This window comes from Trematomus bernacchii, unplaced genomic scaffold (assembly GCF_902827165.1).
Source record: "Trematomus bernacchii unplaced genomic scaffold, fTreBer1.1, whole genome shotgun sequence".
Taxonomy (NCBI): domain Eukaryota; kingdom Metazoa; phylum Chordata; class Actinopteri; order Perciformes; family Nototheniidae; genus Trematomus; species Trematomus bernacchii.
Window position 1 is genome coordinate 3097635 of NW_022987654.1, and position 21465 is coordinate 3119099.

Sequence of the window (21465 nt, forward strand, 5' to 3'; positions counted from 1 at the left end):
TTAAAATAACATCCATACAGGATGAGGGTTTGTGTTTAACTCTGGCTGTGTGACCGACCTTCCAGCACATACTGCTTCATCTCAATTTCGTAGAACTTGTTGGTGCCGATAATGATGCTGTAGCCGGTGGAGTGGATACAGCTGCAGGGCTCTGATGTCTCAATCTCCTGCAAATACAAACACCACCGTTTCAATCTCATTAGTCCCTCAAGGAAACATCTACTTTGCTACACAACACTGCCTTTCCTTAATCTTCAAGGCACACTCACCTTTCTGATGCAGAACTTATTCAGGCTTTCATTAAGTCGCAGAATTGTAATCTTATTGGGCATAGCAGCACAGATACAGGTCCCATTATCAATCTGTAAAGAAAGAGCAACACCGCAATTCAGCTCGGCAGTAAAATGTCTTCAATCAGACAGCTCTGCTATTGATGTTCAGCTCATTAACTCTGACTAAACAACAGTCTAACTTAGGAGGATTTCTCTCCGTGTAACATCAAGATACCCACCTTTCCAGAGGAGAAGAGGTGGCAGCCCTTCACCGTCTCAAAGATAAAGGGGTTGAGGTCGGGTTGAGCCGGGAGGTGGGACTGAGACAGAGACTGCTTCACCTTCTTGATCTCCACCAGACACAAAGCCCTGTCCTCTCCTGGAGGCAAACATCACATTTAGTCCGACACAATGATCTCCTCTGTTAAGAGCATAAATACTGATTATTATAACTAAATTAAATACAAGATAGGGCTGTACTGAAAATATGTTTTAAAATGTAATAATTGTATTAACTTGCATGTATATTTATTCCGTCTAAAACAAAAGATTCTGAACAGTGGCAGATAAAGATTAGGCTTAAGTAATATCATTTGAATTATTCCATTTGTAGAAATAGTGGTGGCTGCATTGGATTTCTTCTGATTTATTTGATCAAAACTAGTGTGGTCCAAAGTCCAAAAGTCCAAATATATTGAAAAGAAACCTGTGATAGTTTCAAAGACTCTAGCTAAAATCGGTATTTTTTTTATGTTTAGCTTTTAAAAAACTGACTTATAATTGAGTATAATAGCCTTAATTTGACTTGAATGTACTGACCAGTGATCATCAGCAGCTTGTCGAGCTCCTTCAGGATCTGGATCTGGAAAACGGAAGTCAGCCCGGGGATGTGGGTCAGAGAGTTCTTGATGACGTTCAGAGCGTACAGACCTTCCTCAGAGCCAACCAGCACGATCTGAGGGAAAAGATAATGTGGATCATAAGAGCCTAATAAGTGAAACATGGAGCAGAGAGGTGGAAGGACACACATTTGAGGAGACATCAAAGGTAAGTGATTCCTGACAATGGTTCGGGTTCCTGTCCAAGTACCTGGTCAGTGAGAGGCAGGGTGCAGTTGATGTCCAAACGGTCATCACCCTCCAGCTTCAGTAGAGAGTTGCCCAGAAGTTTCTATACGACAAGAAGCAGAGAGAGAGGCAGAGAGAGAGAGAGAGAGAGAGAGAGAGAGAGAGAGAGAGAGAGAGAGAGAGAGAGAGAATGGAGCAGAGGGAGGGCGCAGGTTAGGCAGAGCTTTGACAAAACAGCTGCTATAAAGCAAGAAAATGAGACCCAGCAAAGATGACAGCCTGAGAGCCTTTACCAACTCAAACAAACATATTTCTGCTTTCTTCATCGATGAATGCTTCCTTCACTATTAAGACATGTATTTACCTTGGTTTACTGACATACTCCGTCCAAAAGAAAAGGCAACAGACTAAATATAAAAGTCCTGAGAGAAAACACTAGAAATGTACCAAACATCCGATGATAACCTTTTGACAGTTTTCATCACTGCTGCGGAAAAAATATATATACAAAGGATTTTTGGTCGGCCATACAAACAACTACTTCATAGCAACATTAACAGTCACGAAAGTTAGTTATATTCATTTAAAAAATGCCTTTTTAATGAAGCTGGACAGCTAATTATGATAACTGAATGCAGTGTGAAATAAACTAATTATTGGGTTGCAAAAGGGGGGGACATGAACAACATGAACTAGGCCATCATTTATTTTGTATTTGACCATTGGGTAAGTAAGTAGGACTATTAAGTATGTAGACAGTAACGCAGCGTCCACACGGCAGCGTGCGTTGAAGCTTGCCGTCGGGCGTGTCTGAAGCTCGACCAACAACCAATCACATGAATCTCCCGCCCCGGACACACAAGCACGCGGTTTGATTGGCTAGAGCTTGTACTGGCATATGATTTGATTGGCTGACGCTTCCGTCGGAGCTTGAAAAGTTGAACTTTTCTCAACTTTTGAAGCGAGCAACGGAGGCAAAGCGACGCGACGGAACTGTGTGGACGGGCCGTAAGCACCTCACCCACTGGCTCATTTCCTATTTTTCTAATATACAATAACACAGAGAGTCTGTGTGCATGTTCCGTTGATCCGAGACCAGCTAGGGCACACATGTTTCATTGGATGGAAACTAACTTGTGGCATTTCAATGCATATGACACATGAACCCCTTGAATGCTGTCACGACATGACAATGCCCTTGTGCACACCCCCATCAAACAACTTCAATAAATACATTCTTTAGAGATAGGTTCATATTTGTATTTTGTGCCTGTACTGTCACATGTGTACATGCTTTAATGTTCATTAAGGTGCTGTGCTGCAATACTTTTTTTTTAACCCTCTGTCTGAAACCAGAGCCCAGTCTGCTCTGATTGGTTAGCTGGTCGGCTCTCCTGTGATTGGTCAACCGCTCAGAGATGTCCCGCCTCTAACTTATCACTATAATGAATACGAGTGCTAGCCAATGGAAACGCAAGTGTTACATAGTAATGTCATTATGTTACGGAAGTTAACAGAGAAGTCCAATAGTGGAATTTCAGGCGAGGGGGGGGGGGGTGTGTGTGTGGGAGAGAAACTCCCTCTGGAGGGAACTTTGGGATTTTTGCCTTTGCAGACCATTAACATGCACAGAAACCTATATAACACACTACAGGTAATAGAAAAGTAACACTAATTCCAAGGGCCATTTATCACTACATGTGTGGTATGTAAAAGGAATGGGAAGGTGCTCCCAAAAAAAACAGCAATAACACACAACCACCAACAGCAGAAGCCTGCAGACTGAAGGAGTGTGTGCATGTGTCTGTCGTGTTTCAGTAAGGAGGGCTAAAGCAGTGCATGGCTTTTTGCAGGAGCATGCATGACATTGAATATGACACACCGAGCCATAGCTGCACAGCGGGGCCTCTTCTCACCCCTGCAACATGCAGGTTTATGAGGGTATGGTATCATTGCTGTGATCACAGGGCAGTTACTTCTACATCACATGTGGCCCTGCACTGCACAGCATGTGTGTTGCACGTGTGTGTTGAATGCGTAGATGTGTGCAGCGACTGCATGCTCAGCCAGTCGATGGACTGAAGCCCAAGCGTTCGTGCAGCTACTTACTGTACCTGAACCAGAGGGGATAGGTTCTTCTGTCTTTTAGAAGCACCTGCCTATAATATGATCCACACGCACAATATAATCACATCAACAGAGACGATGACAACACAAATACAAGACGTGGATGTTGAGAACATGCAGAGAGAGAAAGAAGAGGGAGGGAGAGAAAACGGAGTGAAGGCACTGGCTGATGTTTAATGGAGGCATTCAATATATTTTTACCCAATATATTTACACAATACATCCACCCTTTGATAAAGTTAATATTCAAAATGTGAAGAAGAAGTGAGTTTCATCTCGTATAAAGGAGACACTGAGCTGTCTTTCTTAAACATCCGATTCGCACATTATGAACCATATCTATATACCTGACACAAGCTTAAGAAATACCAACACACATACAATACTTACAGCATCAGAATCCACTTTGTCTTTAGACCCCCGGCTGCCGGCCACCACAGACTCCAGGACAGCCACCCAGCGCTGCTTGTCAGGGAAGCTGGGAGCCATGAAGTAGATGGACTGGCCCGGCCAGCAGGTGGTGTGTGGATGGGACTCCAGCTTCAACACATACGGTATGTCTGCGTACAAAGAGAGACTGGTTGGCTAACAGCTTCCTTTCACAGCTGAGCAGAACTGTCACCATTCTGTTGTATTTGGAGATTCATGTGGATAACATTTTGGGAGAGGATGATACACGTAAACCATGCAAAAGGCTGAGTGCAGCAGGATTAGGAGGTTATTGATGGAGTACCTGACTTGGCAGTGTTGATGAGCTCGGAGGCTCCGACAGCTCCATGAACCGTCACCTCTCCGTCAGGCAGACACAGCTCAAACTCCTCCTCCACTGTGATGTAGTCTAGAAGAAAAACAACACATGATGTTTTTATTGGATATTGCTGTATAGATCTACATGGGAAAATAAAGATCATTATAATCTGTCTAATAAAGAAATGGCAGAATAATAGCAATGATAGCTTTAATAGCCATTTCAAGTGAAGTACTGACCTTCTCTGGGCTCAGTTTCATAAATAGATATTTTAGTTCCATCAAGCACAACGTATTTCCTCTCCCAGCCCTGCTGACCACGCTTTCCATTTCTGTGTGAGCAAACACAAGCACCCTACTGTAAAGAAACATATGTTTGATGGCCAGTATTGTAGTAAAGGACTGAGGGATAAAAGGTACCTGGGCTGCTTCATCCATCCCTCCAAGCGAACATGGCCACTGGCCTCTTTGACCTGCAGTGCAGGAGAGTTGGCCTTTTCCCGGCACAGCGCCTCTGAGAAGTGAGTGGCATACTCAGCCGGCAGACCGCAGGTGGCCGGGAGACATGGGGAGCATTTAGGGTGACACAGGATGTTACATTCTAGAGAGGGGGGGATAAAAACGATTATTAGTGTTTCTTAAAAAATACATTGATGGAGTTCATATTACAATGGTGAAAGGATAGTTGAGAGGTTTTGAATAGGGTTTGTAGGGAAGTTTTCTGGTGTACCGCTGCTGTAATTGTGTGACTTACAGTAAGAATGTTTTTGTCAAAGGAAGTCTGGTTGCTTTGAATAATGCATAGATAAAAAACCTGGCTGCTAAATCCTTAGAACTGTTACAAGGTGTGTATTTTGTATTTTGTAAATTGTGTAACTTGCTGCTGTTAAATACCAACCACCTATGTGCAATATGTGCTAGATGTGCAATATATATAGATGCCGTTAATAACTGTGTAATACATACCTGGCTGCTAAATCCTAAGAACTGTTACAGGATGTGTATTTTTTATTTTATTTTTTTTTAATTATGTAACTTCTTTTTTATTTTATTTATTTTGTATTATATCATAACTTAGTACTTTTTTTTAATGCATGTCACATATTTAACATATGTAACATTAATCTGTCTGTGGCTCTTTCCTGCTGTAACTACGCAAATGTCCCCTCCGTGGGACTAATAAAGGGATTCTGATTCTGATAACGGCTTCAATTCCTTTTCAGAAAGGCCGTCTGACCACAAGATAACGTGGTGAAAATATCCCTCTGTGCGTTAGTCACTGACTATGGATAAGTACCTCATACAGCCCCACTTTAACTATCAGAATGTTCCCTCTCAAAGATCATTTGTCCTCTGAAATATCTTGGTATTCAGTGCTGCCAGCTACAGTGCAAGGAAACAAACCTAGACAAGTGGCAGCCTGCCGTCCGAAGTGAACGGTGTCCAGGCAGACGGTGCACTTGGCAGCTCTCATGTTGAGGCCCACGGTGAACCGGTGTGGGATGTTGTGGTGCATTCTCTCTTTCACGCGTCGGCCAAACTCTGCAAATGTAAAAAGCAGAAGGAGAAATGAGCAGTGATAGGAGTCAGTGAAAGAGAAACAAGTCGCCAGGATATTTCTCAAGTGCTTAAATCACTTCAGAAGTCAGCAACAAGTCCATGAGATTCTTATTTTTCAAGCAGCATGGGGCAATTTGAATAATGAATAAATAATGTATAATTTCAGGTGTTGTGCATATCAATGTTCAGTAATTATTAAATGAGTCAGAATCAGATTATGCATGCCAATGACCATGGGATGCATTTAAATGTTTCTCCAGTTGTAACCAAATACTATTGAGATCAAGACTCGGGGAATGATGCTGGAAGTTAAAGAGGAATACATCAAACTTGACCTTTAAGAATAAAGTCTAAGGTCAAGTTACAGGTAGCTTGACAACGGGACAATATGACAGACACACAGTATGATATGAGAAGGATAACGTGCATGGAGATGAGCTCATGCACGTGAGGGGACACACTGTGGTGACTGCTAACTTACTTTCAAAGGTGACCCTCCTCTTTTCTGTGAGGAGCAAGTGGAAAGAGACAGAAAGGAGAGAGCAGTCTAACAATAGCTACGTGAAAGCAAAGGCACACGGACAGTAAGGAACCTGAATCACAAAGAAGGGTTATCTGAGCCAGGCTCCCAACATGTGTGTCTGATAAAGCACACATCATGGTCTATCTATGGGTAATAGAACTGAACACGCTGTGGTACTAAGAAATTCATTTGGCCTATAAAGATTTTCACTCTCCAGTAAATGCAGTATTTTTGTCATTGGTTTATCCTTTTTTTAACAGATGCGTTCAGAGGATTATATGAAAACGTCTATACAACCTGCCACGCAGCTATGATATGTAAAGCGTTTCAGTTTCCATGGTGATAATCCCCATAAAAAGGCTAATTTAGCTTTGCGATAGTGGAAAGCCTGGATTAAATCCGATGTTACCTGACTAATCCACAACTCTTCTTACTTTGTGAGACAGGTCCAAGCAGGGTTACAATGTTAGCTGGATAAATGCACATGACTGAATAAAACTGAGTTTGTTTTACTTCAGTCCATGTTGAGCTCCAGGTTTAACTGAACACAGTTATCCAACTTTATTCAACTTTGTAATCCTGCTTTGTGATACAGACCATAGAAAAAACACACATGATCACACCACATAGACAAAATAAGGGAACAGAGAGGGTTTTTTTTTTGGGCCGACACTGACGACATTAGGGTGAACACTCTTATGGGGGACACTGTACAACTTTAAAACATGATATCCTAGGTTTAAATTCAGGCTGATTAGCTGGGGGCAACTTTACCTGTGTGTGTGTGTGTGTGTGTGTGTGTGTGTGTGTGTGTGTGTGTGTGTGTGTGTGTGTGTGTGTGTGTGTGTGTGTGTGTGTGTGTGTGTGTGTGTGTGTGTGTGTGTGTGTGTGTGTGTGTGTGTGTGTGTGTGTGTGTGTGTGTGTGACTAACCTTCGGGTGTGGCGGTCTCCTTGCTGCGGGTGGAGGGGTTGAGCAGGCTGCTGGGGTTGGGTTGATGCTCCGGGGATTTGACGATGGCTGACATGAGGATTTGATGTCGAGCCTGCGCTGGTGTGGAGGGAGCCGCATGTTCCTGGGCTTTGAAATGAGCCGCTGTGTTACAGACAAACAACAACAACAACAACCTAATATTAGACTAGTAATAGCCATTTAGATGAAACATTTTCTGGCACCATTATAAAAAATAGATTCTGAAATGAATCTCTTAGGACCTGGCAGGTGTACATAATGGAGCGAGATGATGCCATGGCAACAATGTTAAAAGATGGCCGGCATGAGATAAGGGAGGAGGTGCAATACAGAATTTCCTGAGCTGATAAAACAGGGTGAGCTAAAGAGTATCGTCTGCTGGGGGATGCAATAAGATATCATTCCTGCTCCATGTCTTTTGTAGTAGGTGGCTAAAGTCGCCTCTACATGATCAGTGGTAAACCCCTCTGCTCTGCCGCTGTTTTCCCTCTGGAGCAGAGAGCTTCTTATCATGTGAAGGCAGCTTAAACTCTGGGACCCACCCTCTTCTCTGAGGCATCGCAGCTCGATCCTCATCTTCTGCAGAGCCTCTTCCAGATCAGCGCATCTCGAGCGCTCCTTATCCAGAGCCAGCTTCATGTCCCCGTACTGCATGGGAACAGCCGGCTGGGCCTGTGGAGTCAGAGCCCCGTTGGTCGTCGTGCCAACATCCTCCCGCCGCCGCCCGAATATACCCTACTCAGAGAGGGAGGTCAGTAATGCTTTGCATGAAACATACAATATATACATTTTTAAATGTTAAGATATAATAGTGTTTATCAATCCAATATGTTTTTTTACATTCAAAACTTCAGGTTTTCATATGAAGCTTCTTTGAATCTCTGTTTTAATTAATATTTTATGATATCAAAAAGAAAAAAAAGAAAAACCTTGAAACAAAATCTTCAATTTAAATATCTGGCACCACATTTTTTCTGGGATCATCATTAGCCTTCTTAAAATGCCTCAATCCGTCTGGTGTTATTAGAAATGTTGCAATAACACGAGTCGGCAAAAATCCTAAGCCGCAACCGCTGTAATCTAAATCTACAAATAGTATAACTCTCATATTAGAAAATGTGTTCTCAGACCTTCTTTTTCTTGGTGGGCTGGTCCATCTTGGCCTGGAGAAAGTCTATGAGCTTGGTCTGCTGGGAGATGGTCCCCTCCATCTTCACCTTCTCGTGCGAGTAGACAGCCTGCAGGGAGGAAACCGAGCAGAGAATGAAATACCTTTGAAGAGAACTTGAAATGGATTCCCTTTGAGACACATGAAGTAGGGTTCCCTTTATCCTGCGGGTCCCTCTGAGATGCTGTGTTACTTGCCAACATCAGTCGCACTATTCTAACATCTAGAGGACACTTTATTTCGTCAGATTGCAAAAGGTATGCATTAATCCTGAAGTCAAATGTAATACCTTTTAAGACCTTTTTTAAGACCCTTTCCATACATTTTAAGACCTCATCGCCACTTCGAGTTTTAACCGGTTACATTGGCGACACACTTTACCTCACATTTACTATATACAGTATTGATTGTCCTTCCTCCTTATCTTCCAACCATTTGGACGCAAACTTGCATTTCCCCATAACGAGGTTGTTTAACAACCGGCGTAAACGGAGCTTCGCGCGCTATCAAGCAGTGAGCGTGCGATGTCCTGTTCAGATGACGTCAAATCCAACGGGATGCCATAAATAAACTACACAGAATCACACTACACACCTACGCAATGATTACATTCAGGCAGACTGTAGAATACAACCTCTTTGGACAATTTATATACTTATTGAAAACAAGCTACAAAATGTAATACCTTGAAAATGCTGTTTAATACTTTTTCGCTAAATTGATTTATCAACTTGTAATACTTTTTAAGACCCCGCGGACACCCTGATTAAGCACCTGTATATTCTCCAGCTGGTACTCCAGATCGGTCCTCTCAGTCTTGAGCATGTCGGTCTGGTCCAGGGCGTCCTGCAGGCCTTGGGTCAGACGGAAGATGTGGCTCTTCTGGAGGTCCATCTGCTGCTGAAGCTTCCCTTGCTGAGGAGACACGAGCAGACAGAGAAGAAATCAGACGTAAAATCAGCCACAAAGGTTATCTCAAAGTGTATTCCATTCGAATAAGTTACAATGGTCTTCTTGGTTTTATGTCGTTGAATGTGCGAGTTACAGGGAATAAAACATGTAAGTCAATGGAGTTTGTTTGACTGTGTTTATTTGGTTGCATTTCTCTCCCTACCTCTTCCATCAGTCTCTGTTTCAGTTCTCTCTCCGTCTCCAGTTTCTGCTGTAAGCCTCGGGCGTTCATCTCCAGCATGGCGTGCTTCTTCTCCAGATCGTTGAGCTGAGAATGTATAGAATAGAATCAGAGGGATGAAACCCTCTTTAATGGTCACACATGCAGAGCACACAGCACACAAAGTGAAATGTGTTCTCTGCATTTAACCCATCCTAGTGCTAGGAGTCTAGTACGAGGAGCAGTGGGCAGCTATTGTACAGCGCCCGGGGAGCAATGGGAGGGAGGGGGGGGAAGGGGAGTGTCCGGTGCCTTGCTCAAGGGCACCACGGCAGGGCAGGAGGTGAACTGGGAGCTCTCCAAGTAGCAGTCCACACTCCATATTTTAGGTCTGGTCGGGGACTTGAACCGGCAACCCTACTGGCTGACTGAGCCACTGCCGGACAAATGTGGATTTGAATTACAATAATAACAAAACATTATATTTACAGAGCACTCTTCCCAGGGCCTAAACACTTTTTTTTTTCACTAAGAGGACTCAAGATGGGGTAAGATCATAAGTGTGACACATGAACACTTGTGACTCACAGTATCAGACAGACTCTCAGCCTTCAGTCTCTGCTCCTTCAGGGCCTGCTGTAAGGCCACTATCTCGGCGTTGTGCTCTTTGACTGCCAGCTCCACTGCCTGGCGAGATTCAGTGCTGCGCTGGTCTGCACGCAGCCTGTGAACCGCACAAAAACAGTTCTTACGAAAGCATTTATACATACAATGATAGTCATTCTAATGTGAAATGACACCGTGTTATCATTTCATTTCATTTAATCTTTTATTTAGCAGGGACAATGCACAGTAATGAACACTTAAAACATTCAAATGTGTCAAGCGTAACAGTGCCAGATTTAGCTTTGAGCTCATTTCCATCCGCAGTCCCTCACATAAAACATTTAAGAAGTTTACATTTTACAAAAAGTAGCAAAAACAAAATACATGATATGCAAAAAGTGCAAAAGAGCAAGAGCAGCATACACAAGTATTTATGACATGGTAATACAATATAGCAGCAACGACATATAAAGTGCAAGGGAAGATACAAGAGATACCTAAAGTGCAAGAGGAGATACCCCTGAGTTAAAGTGCATTTAGCGGTGATTGCACGTCTGTTTGTTTCTCAACCATTCTTTCTCAAACATGTTTGTGCTTGTATGTCACCTATTCTGCTTCTCGTTGTCAAACAGTCTCTGCAGGTCTCTGGTGCGTCTCTCGGCCTGGCTCTTCTCGTCCTCCAGGGCTCCTCTCCAAGCCTCCCACTGCCTCTCCTTCTCCAGCAACTCGTCATTTAGGGACTCCAGCTCCACCACCTGCTCCTCCAGCATGCTGCATGTGGTCTTCAGTGTTTCAATGTTCTGGGAAATAAAACGAGCAAAAACTGTTAAGAACATGTTTCACAGCTATTTGGCACGATTGTTTGTTTGTTACGGGGAAAAGGGTGTTCTTTTCCCCGTAATGACCAAGTCGCTGCACATTATCCCGCTTATTACATGGCCACATTCTCAACAAAGTAACGATATGACTCCCAATATGAATTGAAATGCTTTTATAGATTTAGAAAATGTTTTTATTGATTTAAAAAATAGTAGGCTATTATTTATTTTAAATGACATGCATCCGCTAAGAAAAATAGTCCGTTGTTATTGTTTGAACTATGTAGCAACGGCAGGAACTGCTTCGATAGCGTTTTTGCGGACCTTTTTGATTACAGATTTGAAAACATCGTTGCTTGCTTTAAAAGTAGCACAATTCATTATGTCAAAGCTTGGAAAGTATCTGGCAACTGAATATGTTTTGCCGTTTGATGTCTATGTCTGGACCGCTGCGTAAAAAGGAGGGTTTCTGCCCCGTTACTTCTACTCTGTTTTCTTGTCCCTCTTGTCTTGTCGGTTTGAAAAGCAAACTTTCAGCCAAACTGTATACAGTTAAATCGACCGAACTTGTTTGTGCAGATGTGAGCGTCCTTAACAACGGTCAATAAGTCCTTGACAGCGGTCTGTCTGTTCTGGATTAACAACGTGTCACGTGTTCTGAATTGACCAATTAGAATCGAGTATTCAACTAAGCCATGAAAATTGTGAAATAATGCATTGCATCACTGGTCTGGAACATGAGGATGATTAGGGTTGAACACACTTTACACAATATCTACCAATGTGAGGTACGGATAATGTGTGTGTGTGTGTTACCTGTTTCTGGTTGTTGAGGTGCATCTCACGGTCAGCCACCTCCCTCCTGAGCCGGTCCACCTCCTGGCTGAGCTGCATCTGGTCCTCCCTCTCATCTGACGCCTCATCCAGCTGTTTGGACAGGTAGAAGTTCTGGCGGTTCAACTCTGCGTTCTCCTGACTCAGCTGCGTGAGCTGCTCCTCCAGTTCAGTGATCACCTGCGGCAACACAAACAGGAAGAGATGCAAGCATTACTTATGGTCATTAATGGATATTTTTCATATTCTGGCCAGAATGTCCAAGGAGGAAGAAGCAATTGAGTAGCAGCAGAGCTTAGCTACTGAAAGTGTACACTTTTACACCAATAATTAGTCATGTCGTCACGATACTGAAGAAGTACACTGATACAGAAAATCCCGTCAGTAAAATAATTGTGTTCAAGCAAGCTTTGAGTGAGTTGAAAATCAAAAAATAACTCAAAGATATTTTAGTTAAAGGTTGAAAGATGTTATTGGATAAACTTCTACATGAATATTGTTCATCTACTTGTTGTTCATGTCATCTCTATAGTTACATGAAATATTTACGAGTAAAAGATGTTGGGAGAATGTGTGCTTCCAAAGATTCAGTAGACTTCGTTGCTAATGAACATTAATCACCGTGTATTCAAAAAAGCCTTGTGTAACCTCTTCAAAATCGTTCTGCTGCTGAAAGCGGAGACAAAAGGTTACAGTAGCACTTACCGAGCAGCTTTCTCTCAAGGCCTCAAACTTGCGCTGAATTTCATCTCTGTGATTCTGGGAGAAACAAATGGAGAACAACATTTTTTTTTTCAGACTTCTTCATAAAATGATGAAAAGTGATATTTAGCTTACAGCATTATTTAAAATGGTCTGAAAAATGTAGCTTTCCAGATTGCCTACATGGGAAATGGTTTGCACTAAATGTATGTGCCCCTGTGTTTCTATGAGTGCCTCTGATTGCACACGTCTGTGATTGTGTGTGTGTCTCACCCTGAGGGCGGTGATCTCCTCCTCAGCCTCAGCGGTGGTGTCCTCCAGCTCCGTCTTGGCCTGCTGCAGCTGGCTCTCCAGGGCGTGACGAGCCGCCTGCAGGCTGCTGATCTGGGACTCGCGCTCCTGCAGGGAGAGGGTCAGGTCGGAAACCTGTCTCTTGATCTCCATCTTCTCTTCCTCATGTTCCAGGCCCATCTACAAAGAAACAGGACTAGGATGAATGCTGTGTGTATGACAGTATAAATCAGACGAGAGACAGATTGTATTTGCATGACATTTTTGGCATTTGTTAACCTGCGTATGAGATGGTAATAACCAACCTGTTTATAATCAACAAGAATGACTGAATCAAATCATTTCATCTGTCTCTTTACACACATGTATCAGAATCAGAATCAGAATCCCTTTATTAGTCCCACGGAGGGGAAATATACGTAGTTACAGCAGGAAAAAGAGCCACAGACAGCTTAATGTTACATATGTTAAATATGTGACATGCATTAAAAAAAAGTACTAAGTTATGATATAATAACAAATATAATAAAAAATTAAAAGTTACATAATTTAAAAAAATACACATCCTGTAACAGTTCTTAGGATTTAGCAGCCAGGTATATATTACACAGTTATTAATGGCATCTATATATATTGCACATCTAGCACATAGGTGGTTGGTATTTAACAGCAGCAAGTTACACAATTTACAAAATACACACCTAAATAAAAAGCAATGTTAATTTTGTTCACAATTTGTTTAGTTAGTTTACCTTATTTCTTTTCAAAAGAACCGTTAAGACTATCGTTAAAAGACCGGATCGATGAGCAGTATCGATAAAAGTAGTAGTACAGTTAAAACCTTAACGATCCGAATAATCGATTAATCGTTTCATTAATCGATTATCAAATTAGTCGTTTGTTGCAGCCCTACTGTCATAGTTGGTTAAACCTAAAAATAGAATCATTTGGGACCTTTCCCAACTTTTTTAAAGAACACATGCGCACTCCGTGCTTGTGAGGAGTGCTTAAACAAAATATAATGTGGACACTAGGGTGAATTTATCTTCTCCGTATGTGTCCGACTCGTACAGAGATAGAACGGTGAGTCTTATCTGAAAGTACATATATGTGTGAAGGAGAGAGAGAACAGGGTATGTGTAGGAGAGAGAGAACAGGGTGTGTGTAGGAGAGAGAGAACAGGGTGTGTGTGTAGGAGAGAGAGAACAGGGTGTGTGTGTGTAGGAGAGAGAGAACAGGGTGTGTGAAGGAGAGAGAGAACAGGGTATGTGTGTGTAGGAGAGAGAGAACAGGGTGTGTGTGTAGGAGAGAGAGAACAGGGTGTGTGAAGGAGAGAGAGAACAGGGTATGTGTGTGTAGGAGAGAGAGAACAGGGTGTGTGTGTAGGAGAGAGAGAACAGGGTGTGTGAAGGAGAGAGAGAACAGGGTGTGTGTGTAGGAGAGAGAGAACAGGGTATGTGTGTGTAGGAGAGAGAGAACAGGGTATGTGTGTGTAGGAGAGAGAGAACAGGGTGTGTGTGAAGGAGAGAGAGAACAGGGTGTGTGAAGGAGAGAGAGAACAGGGTATGTGTGTGTAGGAGAGAGAGAACAGGGTGTGTGTGTGTGTGTAGGAGTGCAGAAAGACCAGCCATTAGTGATAATCTGTGTTTCCTGTCCCAGTGGGGAAGAGTGTGTGGAGGTAGAGTTATGACATTCAGTCAGCAGGTTGTCCGCCGCCAACATCGACAGACAGCACAGCGGGGGGGCTGGGAGCTTTCACGGGAGGAAGGAGGGGGGTGGGGGGTGTTGTTCTCAATTACTTAAAAACTCCTTGAATCGAATTTGGTTTGTATTGGATGTACATACAGCTACATAAGGGATTTTGTGGTGCATTTAAAAGAGCAAATATAGATATCTGTAAGTGGATGTTGGGTTTGGCTGTGTCTCTCGCTTTGGACCTTGAAATACACCCCGAATTTTGTCCCTGATAATGTCATATAAACTTGTATTTTTTCCTCTGTATTTTAATTGTGTCAAACAGACTACATTACAGTGTTCCAGAGATAACAACTGAAGGATGTTGTTGGCTGCACTGGACCAGCAGATACAGCTTAGGCCCAATGGCTATTTAGCACGGTGCCATTACAGACCTACAGTATTTAATTAGCCATTTATCTGAAAGGGATCTGAGCTCGCTAGCTGATCAGCTGCCTTAATTCCTTTTGTGGATTGTAATGATGTACACGGTGTGCTTGTTAAAGTGAATGACTTAATCTAGCGGATTTTGCCTGGTATCTCTGCTTCCTGTTGCCTCACCTCCCGCAGCCGGCTCTCCAGCTCCAGCAGCCGCGTCCTCTTGGTCTGCTCCTGCTGACTCATCTTGTCCAGGTGCTCCTCCAGTTTGGCGTTTTGGGCCTCCAGCTTGCCTGCCTGAGACTCCAAATAGAACTTTTGCTGCCGAAGCTCTGAGATCATCTCCTCCTGGGCTTTCCTGACAATATACACAATATGCCAATTTCATTGTCTGTTTGGAAGCAGATGTCTTTCAAATACATAGTTTTATAGCATTTATTTAACACATACATGTCAATGGATGTACAGTAGCTAATTCAGTAAACAGTAGTTCATTCAGGTGATGTTAGGGAATTATTTGCTTAGGTATTCAACCTTCGACCCAGTTCATCGTTTTCTCTCTTTACTGTCTCTTTTCCCATGGCATATTCTACGGCCTTGGGTATTGCTGCTATCTCTCTTAAGGAGGGGCAGCTGGGCGCATTGTTGTTGCCAGCTTGTTGATTATTACACTCCGAACTAGTTAAAACCTGGAGCTACAGAAGAGTTCTTCAGAATTGATTGTGGCATCTCAACAGTGTGGTCAAACCGTGGCCCGTGACATGTCTTGTGAATTCTCCGGCCGAAGCTCCAACATCACTATTAGATTGGCACTAGTGAATCGAAATGGTAAACTTGTTGGCTGGACAGCTAAACATTGAGCTGCAAGCCAACGCTGCAGATTCATCTGATTCTGTTTGGGTTCATCACTACAAGAGACCCCACTCGAGTTCTCAAGAGTGTTTTCATGTCATCATTTGAGTTTGTTATTATTAAATGTTGATTACAGTCTCTTTAACCTCAGCGATGACACACCACTTACACACATGGGAGACAGACAATGCATGAGGCAAAGTGATGTGAGTGAGTGCACTAATGAAGCAGTTGGAGGCCGGAGGAGACAGAATCGGTGTGTGGGTGGGGGGGGGGCACTCATGAAAGCACAGTGTGGGCAGAAGGTCTAGTTAACTCACATATTCTTCTGGGTGTAGATGCTGCTGTTAGCGGCCAGCTTGTTAGCCTCTGACAGCTCAGAGATGCGCTGCTCCAGGTTCTTCATCTTAGAATCCATAGCATTAATGGTCTGCAGGCAGAGGGAGACACACAGAAAATAATATATAAATAATAGAATATATATATATTCCCATTGAAACAAAGCTACTAAGAATCCAGGTACAAATACACTATATGTCAGCAGCACTTTTTGAATTTGAGAAACTGAATTTTGCACTGCAGTCAAATCCTGTTTAAGTCCATTAGGTGTTGCCTGAATCTTCTACATTCAACGTCAGATGACTGTCTCTAAAAGCTCCTTAACTGCCTCAATGCTACCACGTTAACCAGATTAAGACTTGAGCTCAGGCTTTGTAGTGCAACATGAAGTATAATCTGACTCTCCAATACATTTCAGCCACTATAACAAATTACTGTGTAAAGAAACACAATACACATTGGTGAAGTCTAGCTTTTGAATCCCAGAAGAAATTGAATTGGACTTGAATAAAATATTAATGAGGAACAATTTCCTTCACCTTTTCAAAACACCTTTTCATCAGTTATGTTTTAGATATTTTGTGTTGTTTTCAATGGTGTTTTTATGAATTTGAAGTGTCATGAAGAGCACTCTAGAAATAAAATGTATTATTATTCATAATTATATTGATGCTGTTCCTACTATTGCAAAAGGAACCGCTAAAGTAGTCTTTGGCATTACAAAGTGAAAACAATTGCAAAACTTTAAATATTTTTTTAGGTAGTCTTTTTTTAAATCCCACCTCAGCAGAACGTACAGTAAATGCCAAAGAGCAATGTTTCGCATAAATTGATTTAAAATTAAAAAAAATGTGGTGGTCTAATGGATAGTGTGGTGGGCTGATGATCGGAAGGTTGCGAGTTCAAATCCCGCCTGGAACACCACTACTAGTGTGCCCTTGAGTAAGGCACTTAGCCCTCAGTTACTCCAGGGAGAATGTCCCTTGTCATTGTAAGTCGCTTTGGAATAAGGCGTCTGCTAAATGCCTAAATTGTCAATTATATTTTTGGGAGAATAAACCCCACAGATCCTCAACTCCGGTGTGTCTCACTCATTAACAACGCAACACAGAGCAATAAGAACGCTGTCTACAGTAGCCATGAACTCACGCATGTATTTTCTTATTTGAGGGGGGGGGGGGGGGGGGGGGGGGTGGATGCATGGGCCACCCAAATAGGTTAAGGGTGTGGGAAACACTGAAGAGGATATATTTGTTTTTAAAAGCCTGTAGCGTTTCCTTACAGCTTTCTGTTCACTGAGCATCTTGCAGTTCTCTCTGGACTCCTCCTGCTGCTGGGCTTTTTGGGCCTCCAGGCTCTCTTTGTCGGCCAGGTCGTCCTTCATCTGAGCCTCCAGAACCTTCATCAGACAGAACCAGCAGAACCATTAAGCACACAAATATCTTTCATTTGCTTTGCGTTGAGGCAATGACTAAAACAAATTCTCAAACTGTCATAGTTATGAATGGGAGCAGTAATTAGTGTGGTGTCAAAAGCACACTGTGAAGCGTTTGACAGCTCCGATTTATATGACTCCACAACAATGATTTAAAGTGGCAGGATTGACAAAACACTTATAGAGATGCAACGTTTCAGGAGCCTGGAGAATATAAATGTAGCTCACCTTGATCTTGTCCTCATAAAGCCTCTCCTTCTGCACCAGTTGGGTTTCCATCCTCTGGGCTGTGGACTGAGCATCCCTCAGGTTGTCCTCCAGCTCCTGGAGGGAGCAGCATTCAAAACAGGCTCAACAATGGAATCGTTTTTCACAGGGAAATTTAAATGCAGCTTTTTTCAAGCAAAATAACACAATATATTTCTCCCCTTTGTTGAGTTTTATAGATAGTGCAATTACTTTTTGGGGGAATTTTGCGCTATGCGACCAATTATTACTGAATAAAAACCCATCGAATACGATGACCATAAATCAAAAATGAACCAACAAAAACAAATCATCTTAACATCATGTTAATAATGCAGTACAAACAACCTATCACAGTGCTGCTTTGTGTAGCCTAAAACGCTGGATTTACAAAAGACAAAATGGCAACATCTACTTAACAGAGGTATTTTTTTCTATTAATTATACTCTCTTATCAAACACATCAAAATGAAGAGACGTGAAGAAACTTGCATCAAAAAGCTGGAACTCCAAAAATCTGCTGGTGCGGTGTCTGCTCATGATGACACCGGTAAAATGATGTGTATGTAAAAAGGTATCCACTCAGGTCTCCTCTAGCAAAGAGCTCTTCAAACTGTAGTGTGTGTGTTGTGTGTGCTAAGATAACTGATGAAGAGTAGACTGAGAGAGAGCAAGATGAATGGGAGGGGGGGGAATTAGGAGTTGAATGGGTCAGGGTATTAGCAGGCCTTATCTGTGGTTCTCTCACCAGGATCTTTTCAGCCATCTGCTGGATCTGCTGGGATTTGGTCTGAATGTCATCTTTCAGCTTATTCTCCCGCCGCTCCACCATCTCCAGCCTCTTTACCTGGTTCTCCAGGGTCTTCCTGCCCTCCTGCTTACACACCAAATAGAATAACATAAGGCCGACCACACACATTTCTCAAGAGTGACTTTTAAATGACAGAAAACAGTATTTAACCCTCCTGTCGTGATTGTTTCTCCCCCCTTACTTTGGTGTTCCTGGTCAAATTTGATCAGTCTGTTTTAACTGCTCTTAAATTAACACAAAAACCATAAATCATCACCAAATGTTATTTCAACACCCTTTTAAAGCTGTAAACAATGTCTCAGACTACTGGTTTACATTAATAACTGCAGTGAATAAACAAAGAATAGATAATACAAATGTATTCCAAAATTCACATAATCTAGGGTTACCCATTCATTTCCTATGGCGGTCTTTTTTGACCAGGAACACCATAGGTGCTACAAAGTTGACTCAACCAATCAAAATTCAAAGAAAGTGGTGATCAGCAATTGTATATGTTCAAATGCTTACTGTTGAGGATATCATAAGGCCTTGAGGCAATCAAATGTAAAACACAATATTTATGATTGATGAAAGTAGTAAATGGGTCAGATTTGACCCGAACGCGACAGGAGGGTTAACAAACAAAGCAGCATTATTTAACACTTTTGCATGATTCAGGATTGTGGGTTCACTCCGGTACCTCTGTCTCTCTGAGGCGGCGTTTTAACGTGTCACTAGAGTCGGTTTTGCCTCGCATGCGCTCCAGGTCTCGTTCCAGCCGCTCTTTGGCCTGCCGGACGTTCTGCAGCAGCTCCGTGGCTTCTGTGCTCGCTTTCACCGCCTGGGGGGGGGGGGGTCAGGAGGTCAGACGCTGTTAGTGCATCCCAAGACAAACCTCCTGATATGCTTCAGCAAATCCTACCCTCCGAGACATTGAAAAAATGCTTCTTGAGGGAATAAACAGAAAGCTACAGCAGGCTGCAGAATGGAATATATACTTTTGCTTTACAAAGGATCAGGAGAAATTACAATCTAAAAGGATGTATTCCCATTTAAAGAACACATTATCTTACTGAAAATCTGAACATCTTGAATATTACATAAGACAGTAACCAAGCCAGCATTGAATTTACCTTGGACAGTTTGTCCTGGAGCTCCTGGATGTTCACCTGCTGCTCAGAATTGGTCTGGAAACAAAGCACAGTGAAGTCATTAAAAACATGAACTGTAACCACAGCTGGGAGCATGTAGATCAATCTGACAAGCCTGATTGGTTACCTTCTCTAGTTTGGAGAGAAGCTCCTCCACGTCAGTTTTGCCCTGCTCTTTAGCCTGAAACGTAATTGGCATACAGTGGAGATCAATAGAGAACAATAATCCATCTGCTCTATAGTGGTTTCTGTGGAAAACGGGCAAGCGCAGCAGCCTTCCTATAGTCCCCAAGAGGCCAGAAGGGAGATGTGATTACTCCAGCAGAGGGCCCCGGGTCAGAGATGTTTTCATTTCTAAGCTGAAATCTGAATATCATATATTTAAGTGTATCTTTGAGGCTTCAAAAAACATACTATAATGTCATTTTCAAAAAGATATTTGGTAATAAAGTCCATTAGTCTGTCAGACTAAGTGGCCTGCAATTTTTTTATTTGATAATGCTGGATTGATGGCATCGACTTTTATATGACACTACAAAACAACCATAAGAGGAAAGGACAGTATCATACGTATATATGCTTTGTTTGATTGTGTGCTTGCCCAAGGAGCAGAGACAAGGAGAAGACTTAAAGGGGACCTATCATGCAAAATGCACTTTTGTACGTCTTTTATACATGAATATGTGTCCCCGATGTTCCAGGGAACTCACCAAGTGTCAGAAAACACAACCCTCTCTATTTTCCTCCATACCCAAATCTCAAAAAAAGGGGCTGCAACGGATCTGATAAAAACTGATCCAGATTTGAACACTGTCCTGACGTCAGGACGGTGGCGCTACGGCTATAGAGTGGCGAAGTCCCTCCCCTTCCGGTGGACCTCCATGGGACCTTATTTCTGAAAAATTATGTATTGAAGTCAATGGAGAGAGAAAGATTATCTTTCAATCCCGTTTGAATTGTGCCACGAATTACACATATGATGTTTGTCAATTTAAAAGATAATTTTGTAAGTCAAAAAAAAAAAAATGTGTCGTAAAACTGTGAAGTAACACATTTGTTTGTGTGAAACGCTCAATGAACTACATCTCTGGTCAACAACACACGTCACCAAGATGGCCGTCACTACTGTCTTGTCAACAAAACGATTGACTATCCTCACTATCACCACAATGAAACACGTCCTGAAGAATGTCATGCAAAGCTGCCTGCCTGCCTTCCTTTGATTCTCTCTGAACTGCCTGGTCGTTTTAATGTTTAATGTCAACCATTTGTGCAGATAGCATGAAGTAGAGAAGATCGCTAGCGTTAGCGTTAGCATTTCTCCCCCGGGCTTAAATTGTGTATTATAGAATGATCACACCGGTGTGACAGTACTATTCAAAGGGTTCACGAAATATGACTACTACTCTTACTGTTTAACATTTTGGGTTACTTAATGTTACTTCATGTTAAGGCTAATAAAAATGACAAGGCTGTAATGCTAACTAACGTGCTAGCTACTAGCTAGGTAGCTAACTTGATCAAGCCACTCCTGGTCCTTTCATCAGACGGGAAGCAAAAGAACGAGCAAGACCCATTGCTGGTATGATAACAACCTGGTACTAAGCACACAGGCATCTTGTTAAAGTTATCTTATCTTAGCCAGCGCCATATAGATAGATTCTATCTATATGGCGTTATCTTATCTTAGCTATCTCTATTTTAGTGGAGGAAAACAATTGTGACATCAGTTATGAGTGAC

General features: G+C 42.4%; 1 protein-coding gene across 2 annotated transcripts in view; it reads right to left on the reverse strand.

Annotated features, from left to right (window-relative positions):
• Positions 1-21465, reverse strand: part of cita (citron rho-interacting serine/threonine kinase a) — a 44680-nt gene that overhangs the window by 6147 nt on the left and 17068 nt on the right. Inside the window, exons 15-42 of one of the 2 annotated variants that reach the window (XM_034135034.1) lie at positions 19852-19905; positions 19707-19760; positions 19274-19414; positions 18529-18654; positions 17763-17858; positions 17382-17498; positions 16081-16190; positions 15092-15266; positions 12779-12976; positions 12509-12562; positions 11786-11983; positions 10758-10951; positions 10134-10269; positions 9549-9653; positions 9209-9349; positions 8397-8504; positions 7809-8001; positions 7228-7389; positions 5618-5755; positions 4634-4814; positions 4454-4545; positions 4200-4304; positions 3857-4026; positions 1362-1442; positions 1092-1227; positions 512-651; positions 270-362; positions 59-167 (exon numbers count right to left, since the gene is read on the reverse strand). In XM_034135034.1, the coding sequence (XP_033990925.1) occupies positions 59-167; positions 270-362; positions 512-651; positions 1092-1227; positions 1362-1442; positions 3857-4026; positions 4200-4304; positions 4454-4545; positions 4634-4814; positions 5618-5755; positions 7228-7389; positions 7809-8001; positions 8397-8504; positions 9209-9349; positions 9549-9653; positions 10134-10269; positions 10758-10951; positions 11786-11983; positions 12509-12562; positions 12779-12976; positions 15092-15266; positions 16081-16190; positions 17382-17498; positions 17763-17858; positions 18529-18654; positions 19274-19414; positions 19707-19760; positions 19852-19905 (3607 nt within the window). Of the gene's footprint in view, positions 1-58; positions 168-269; positions 363-511; positions 652-1091; positions 1228-1361; positions 1443-3856; positions 4027-4199; positions 4305-4453; positions 4546-4633; positions 4815-5617; positions 5756-7227; positions 7390-7808; positions 8002-8396; positions 8505-9208; positions 9350-9548; positions 9654-10133; positions 10270-10757; positions 10952-11785; positions 11984-12508; positions 12563-12778; positions 12977-15091; positions 15267-16080; positions 16191-17381; positions 17499-17762; positions 17859-18528; positions 18658-19273; positions 19415-19706; positions 19761-19851; positions 19906-21465 lie in introns of both variants that reach the window. The other variant, XM_034135033.1, reaches the window with a different exon arrangement.